The sequence below is a fragment of the Passer montanus genome, unplaced genomic scaffold (assembly GCF_014805655.1).
Source record: "Passer montanus isolate IOZ18808 unplaced genomic scaffold, ASM1480565v1 scaffold165, whole genome shotgun sequence".
Taxonomy (NCBI): Eukaryota; Metazoa; Chordata; class Aves; order Passeriformes; family Passeridae; genus Passer; species Passer montanus.
Genome location: NW_024363716.1, coordinates 602,690 through 609,744, shown reverse-complemented (window position 1 = coordinate 609,744; position 7,055 = coordinate 602,690). Strand labels below are relative to the sequence as shown.

The following is a 7,055-nucleotide window of genomic DNA, read 5'->3' as shown; positions in this document are numbered from 1 at the left end:
CAAAACCAAAATTATCTTGAAGACTGTTCTGGGAATGCCAGCAAGGGAGGCAGATGTTTTTTAAAGGGCTTTGGGGGCCAAACCCACCTTTCCCCACATTTCCGAGTATGGATGCTTTTGCAGCAAAACCAAAATTATCTTGAAGAGGATCAGACCAGGGAGGAAAACAGTAAATATTTCTGTTTATACTCAAGCAGTTGCAATTTTTGTCACTTCAGGTAGCATCAAGACTTGCTAACTTTAAAAAAAAACCCAACAAAATCCCTGCTAATGTCCCTTTTGGGGAGGCCATTTCTGGGGTCTTTTAGAGAAGATTGGGATCTCCAGGCACTTGGCACCACAGCTCCTCTCTGCCGGTAACACTCTCCTGGAAAATGACAATCGGGAATCCCCGGGTTGCCTTTCTCTGGGTTAATTAACAGGATGCGAGCACCAAGAGGGCTCTTTGCCACTCGCCACCACCCACCAACCCAGCTCGGCGTGACCCCCCCAGGTTCCACTGCCGGGTGATCGCTCTCCCGGGGGACAGGCGGGGGTGAACTCCCGTTATCCCGCAGGTGCTGGCTCGGAGCATCCCCGGAGCATCCCCGGAGCATCCCCGGCGCAGCGGAGCCCGGCGCTGCGGCCGCTCCTGCCCCGCATCCCAGCGAGCCGGGGCTCGCTCGGTGCCCGAGGGACGCGGGGGATGCTCCGGGCACGCAGGGATGCGGGCTGGGCATTCCCAGGGTTTCCCCCACGCTGGGTTGTCTGGGAAAGGCGGAACGCGGTGCCCCGCAGCCCCCTCAGCGGAGGGTTTTGCTCGTGGCTGAAATCTGCGCGAACTCCGCGGAATTCTGCGGGCATCCCGCAGGATCGCTTTGCTTTTAGCTGAAATCCCCCTTTTCCTCGTGGGTCTGGCTGGATTTCCTGCACCGAGGAAGCGCCGCCTTAGCTCGGAGCCGCGGTTCGGGGAGATGGAGCAGAGGTTTGAAATGCACGTGGCTCCGTTTAAAATGGCAAAAAAAAAAAAAAAAAGGCAACAAACCGAGAAAACAAAAGTAGCCTGCATCCCTGCATCCTTCCTTGCTCCGCAGGCCGCTGGGAAGGGCGGCCTTTGGCTTCTCCCTCCGGCCCGGCCGAGCCCCGGGGAAAGTTGGGCGAGCGAGTTGGCGGAGCCGGAGGGAGGGCGGCACAGATCGATTGGCGACTTTAATAGGATCAGGTCAGTGTAATCCTGTTTCAGCCATTGTAATTCAGGCAGCCAAGGAGACCTCAAACTATAGGGGAAGGGGCTTTTAAAACCTCCGCGGTCCTGCCACAAAGCCAGAGGCTGGGGCCGGGACAAAAGCGGCAGGGAGGATGAAGTGGCTTGAAATAAATAGATTAAGGCTCTCTATGGTCCGGGCGTAGCGGGCCCGCCCCCCGCGCCTCCCGGGGCTCGGGAGCGGCAATCAATTTTTATGGCGCAATTTATAATTCATACAGGTTGTCTCCGCGCATATGGTGTTGCTTTTGTGTGTCAGGGTGCCGGCTGCTTTATGACAGCCACGGCGGGGATTGGGGATTCGCATCCACCGGGGATGGAGCCGGCCCCGAGGGGTGGGGGTCTCTTCCCAGGGGGATGCTCGGTCCTTCGGGAGGGCATTCCCGAGGCAGCCGCGCTCAGCAGGCACAGGGGAAAGGCTGGGAAAGCCCCAGCCCGGCCGGTCCCGGCTGCGATAGTGAAACCAACCCAGGCAGGACGAACAGAACCGAGTTCGGGGGCTGCGGGCAGCGCCGGCTCGCTGCGGCCGGGGGTGACCCCGGGGGGATTTAAAGGCGCTGATGTCTCATTTAACAGCGAGGCAGCGCCAGCCCAGCCCCGCTGCCCAGCCTCAAAAATCCGCATTTCTGGCTGAACCCGCGGCCGGGCTTTGCTGGGGCTGGCAGAGGAGCCTCTCCGGCCCCTCCGAGCTCGGGTTCGCCGGCACGGCGATTATTTGATCCGCAGATGTAAGAGGAATTTATTGTAACAACAAATATAGTGATGTCAAAACCCAACCTTGGATTAAAGCCGGCAGCCAAAGGGGAAGTGTATTAATTTCAAACAGCATCAGAGGCCAGTGCCTATTAGGACGAGCTATTCTTCAGACCCCCCCATCAGAATTAATCATTGGGAGTTAATTTGAAGCTCAGACAAGTTGCTGTTAATTTAGTGCAGGGAGGACGGGATGGAATAAAAAGCTGAGGTGCTGGCCGGGCCTCCTGGGTCTCATTAATCAGCGAGCTGAGACGGCCTGGCTTGATTACAATTTGCAAAAAAATTCATTAGAGCCCGGGCGATTGACAATTTTTCTCTCTGCCTGTGATCTGACTCATTAGGCAGCCAAATGAAAGCCATGATGATGGTGATGATGACAGCTATCAACCCCCTCGCTTGTTTATCTCCTTCTCCTCCGGCCCCCGGCCCGGGGCTTCCCCCTGCAGCCCCGCTCCGGGTTAGGGGGGCAGCGGGGACCCCGAGCCCATCGCTGCCGGGGAGGGATCCGGGCAACGGGGGAGCAGCAGCTGCTCCTCCCCAGAAACCCGCACTCGCACCCCGGGAGGGGGCACAGCCCGGTTTGGGGGTACACCCCAGTTTGGGATGCACAGCCTAGTTTGGGATGCATAGCCCAATTTGTAGGCACAGCCTGATTTGGGATGCACAGCCCGGTTTGGGGGTACACCCCAGTTTGGGATGCACAGCCCGGTTTGGGGGTACAGCCCGGTTTGGGATGCACACCCCAATTTGTAGGCACAGCCTGATTTGGGATGCACAGCCCGATTTGGGATGCACACCCCAGTTTGGGTAGCACACCTCCGTTTGGGATGCACGCCCCAATTTGGGGGTACACCCCGGTTTTGGGGGCACAGCCGCGGCTGCAGGCTCCGAGCGCCGCCCGGGCTCAATCCAAGCAATTCCAGGGATTATTATTTTTTTTTTTTTTTTTGGAAGCAGCGCCGGGGGTGGCGTTTGTCCCACGCGTGTCCCGCGGCTGCCGGCGCCCCCCCGCGCGCGGAAAAAACCCCAAAACATTATCATCATTCTAATGAACATCGCGGTTTTTAAAGCTTTCCAAGGCAGGCTGGAATTGCGCGCGTGTTTTCCTGCTGCTCCCGCGTGTCCGCGGCTGCCCGTGGGGCTCCCGGCGCTGCTGGCCGGGCTTGTGCCTTTTTGTGCCCCCCCGTGCACCCCCGGAGCCACGGCCAACCCCCTCCGACCCCAACAAAAATCATATTAACAACATTAATTGTTATAATTGTAATAAATAAGTGATGAAGCGCGAGCGATGTGGCGCGGCCAAGCCTGGGAGCCTGTCCCGGGACCGAAGGACCCCCCCAGATTTAATTAGTTCATTTTAATAGAGCCCCCCCCCTCCTCCATCACCCCCCCGGCGCTCCGTTTTCCTGGGGAAAATTTCATTTTTAATTCCAAATCGGCGCCGCCGATGTCACGGTGGCACCGGCACGGATGGAGCCGGGATGCGGATAATGGGGAGGGAAAAAAAGGAAAGGGATGAAAAGGATGCGGGAAGGGAAGGGGGGGACGCGGGACCCTTCGGCCCCGACCCCTCCCACCCCCGGCGCAACGAAAACGGGCGCGGGGCTGGGGGCAGCGGCTGCACCCCCCAAAAAAACCCCAAAAACGGGGCTGGGGGAGCGAGCGGACCCCCAAACTGCGGGCTGGGGGGTGGGGGAAGCGGCACCCCCCAAAAACACGGGGTGGGGGCAGCGGCTGCAGCCCCGAGCAGGGGGAGGGTGCGGGGAGCTCTGCCCCGCGCAGTCACAGCTAAACAGCTTTCTTTGCAGCTTCCTCATCCCTCGGAATAAGGGAAATAGGGAAAAAAAAACCCAACAAACCAAAAAAAGAGAAAGTTTTCCACCCGGCTCCCCCCTCCCCGGCAATAAATGTGGCTCCGCGAAAGGGAAAAAAAACCAAAACACAAAAGCAGAAAATCAAAAATCCAGGCGAGAGCAGCATCGCTCCGCTCCGGCAGCGCAGGAGGGGAAAGGAAAATCAGCTCCACGCCAGATCCTGGACAGAACAGCCGGGGGCTGGAGGGCTTCTTTTCTGTCTTTTTTAAAAGTCTTTTTTGTTTCTTTGTCGGTTTTTATTCACAAGACTTTTAGTTTGCTTTTAAATTTCATAACTTATAAGGAAATAAGCTACATTGAAATAAATTAAACACAATAGTGAAGATCGTGCTGCTTTTTTTTTTTCTTTTTTTTTTTTTTTTTTTTTTTTTTTTGCCTTTCCCCACCCCCCCTCCCCTTCTCTCCTTTAAACATGGCTTGGTAGAATAGGCAAACCAAATCGACAGAAAGCCAGGCAAAAAAAAAAAAAGAAAAAAGAAAAAAAAAAGATTTAAAAACTCATTCCCCAGTGCCTGCCACTCAGCCATCGGCAACAAAACCAAACAATAAAAAAGGCGTGAAATGAAACTCTGAGTTTTCTTTCGGATTTTTTTTGTTTGTTTGTTCGTTCTGTGGTCTTTTTGTCGCTTTTTTTGTTTTACCTTTCGCCCCCGAACAAGAAAGAAAACCCCAGAAGGGCGAGAGGCGCCGCGGGGATGCTCCGCGGAGGGGATCCAGCGCCGGCTCCGCGTCCAGGGCGCCCTGAGCGGGGCAGCCTCGCAATAAATATCTCTGTGTGTGTGTGGGGAGTGGGAGGGAGGCTCGTGTGCCTCTGCCAGCCGGGACATCCCTGCTCCCAACCCAGACCGTTCCCAAGCCGCCGTCAGCGGAAAGTTCCGCTCCCGAGTTCGGGGATTTGCCACGCGCTCGCGCGGGGCTCTGTTTTTCCTGTCTTATTTCGTGCTGTTCTAGTTCTTTGCCGTGGGTTTTTCTGCTGCCGGTTTGGTTGTTTTGTTTGTTTTTTTTGTTTTGCTTCCCTCGTTTTTGTTTCTACGCGGGCGGGTCGCCTTCAAACCCCGGGTTGGAAACTTTTCCCGTGCAAACCTGGCGGGACGAGGGAGGGATCAGGGCCGGGCTTGCTCCAGCTGCTGGTGCTGACTCCTGATCGCGAACCTGCTGACGTGCACCGGGATGGGCACCACGATCTTGGGGTTCCGCGACGGCTCCCCCGTCTTGGAGTTGGCGTTGCCCGCCTTGACCCGTTTCCATTTGGCCCGCCTGTTCTGGAACCAGATTTTCACCTGCACCTCGCTGAGTTTGAGGGCGTGAGCGATCTGGGACCTCTCGGTCAGGGACAGGTACTTTTTGCAGTGGAATTCCTTCTCCAGCTCCAGCAGCTGCTCGCTGGTGAAGGCTGTTCGCCTCCGCCGGTTTTTGCCCGTGGACGTGGTGCTGCTGGAGCTGGGCGGGTTCTGGGCGCTCTCCTCCAGCGCGTTGCCAGAGTCCTCCTCCTTGTGAGCCGCCTGCCCGGGGATGTTGTCGTCCGAGCTGTAATCGAGGTCGCTGTCCATGGAGAAACTTTCCTCCTTGCCTTTGGCGTCCTCCTCCGCCTTGGGGTCCTCCTTGCCCGGGCCGCGCAGAGCCCCGGCTGGCAGGGAGGGAGCAGAGGCCCCGGTCAGCATCCCGCACGCTCCGTGCCCGCCCCGCAGCCCCAAAAACGATTCCCCGGGGACCCTTTTTTGTGTTGTTTTCCCTTTTTTTTTTTTTCCCTTCTTTTTTTTCCCCCATCCACCGGCGCACCTTTGGGTCGCACCGATGTTACCGAGGCTTCCCGGGCGGGCTCAGCCCTCCCTGCTCCGCGGCCGCGTCTCCTCCCGGGGCTGCTCCCGTCTCCTCCCGGGGGTCCCCCCGCTCTCCCGCCCCCCATCTCCCGCTCCCCCCCGAGGGAAGCGCTCACTCACCGAGGGAAGCCTGGACGGCGTCGGCGGCGGGGAAGGGCAGGAGGGCCCCGTCCTTGCCCAGGAAGGCTTTGCCGTCGTCGCCGCCGCCGTCCGGGGGCATCCCCTCGCCTTTCTCGAAGTTGCCCGGCGGCGCGAACTTCCTGGCGGCCTCCTGGTGCTGCGGCGAGGCGGGGAAGGTGCCGGGCAGCGTGGCCATGAGCGTGGAGGTGAGCGCCATGCCCTGGGCCAGGCTGGAGCAGAAGCCGGAGGGCAGGCTGGGCAGCGGGTGGTGGTGCGGGTGCGCGGGCGGCAGCGCGGGCGGCAGCGCGGGCGGCGGCGGCGGCGGCGGCGCCGCCGCTCTGCCCGCCCGCGCCGCCCGCGCCCATTCACATTTTGGCCGCCTGGGAACCCGGCCCGCCCCACGTGGCCGCCGCCGCCGCCGCCCATTGGCGGAGAGCGGGAGGGGGCGGGGCTAGGCGGCGAGGCCACGCCCCGCGGCCCCGCCCATTCACGGCGCCCCGGACGGAGCGGCCGCGCGGGACCGGGACAGCGCGACACGGCCCGGGGCTGGCCCCGAGCAGCCCTGCCCGCAAGCCTGCTCCTGACTCCTTCTTCTGCCCTTTCCCCCCCTTTTTCCCCCTTTTTCCCTTTTTTTCCTTTTTTCCCCCTTTTTTCCCCTTTTTTTTCCCTTTTTTTCCCTTTTTTATCTTTTTTTCCTCTTTTTTTCCCCTTTTTTCCCATTTTTCCCCCTTTTTTTCCTTTTTTTCCTTTTTTTCCCGTTTTCCCCCCTTTCCCCCCTTTTTTCCCCTTTTTTTCTCATTTTTTCCTTTATTTTCTCTTTTCCCTGTTTTTTAAAATTCACTCTCACCTCTTCTTTCCCCCCTTCCCTTCTTTTTTTTTCTTTCCATTTTTCCCTTCCTTTTTTTCTTTCCATTTTCCCCTTTCCATTTTTTTCCCTTTCCATTTTTCCCCCTTTTCTTTTTTTCCCCCCTTTCCTTTTTCCCCCTCTTTCTTTTTTTTTTCCTCTCTCTCTCTCTCTTTTTTTTTTTTTTTTTTTGAAAAGCCCCCAAATAGGCTCCATGTGGTTCTGGGTAAAGTCAGCCCCTGGCTTGGCTTTGAAATTGCTTCTGCAATTATGTAAAAGAGCCATTCAGCAACACGGCGGAATTAAAAGCGATGGAGGGGCTGCTCCCTTTTCTCCGGCGAGCTTCTCATGTTGGCCGGCTCAAAGCCTTTTCCAACACGACGTCTTTGGCGAGGACA

The 7,055-nt window shown here is 57.7% G+C and overlaps 1 protein-coding gene across 1 annotated transcript; it reads right to left on the bottom strand.

Annotated features, from left to right (window-relative positions):
• Positions 1–4,459: 4,459 nt before the first annotated feature.
• GBX2 (gastrulation brain homeobox 2) lies at positions 4,460–6,138 on the bottom strand (the record flags this gene model as incomplete). Its single annotated transcript, XM_039703626.1, has 2 exons — positions 4,460–5,500; positions 5,814–6,138. Coding segments are annotated over 2 exons (849 nt in total), but the record flags the coding sequence as incomplete, so codon positions are not given.
• Positions 6,139–7,055: the final 917 nt, after the last annotated feature.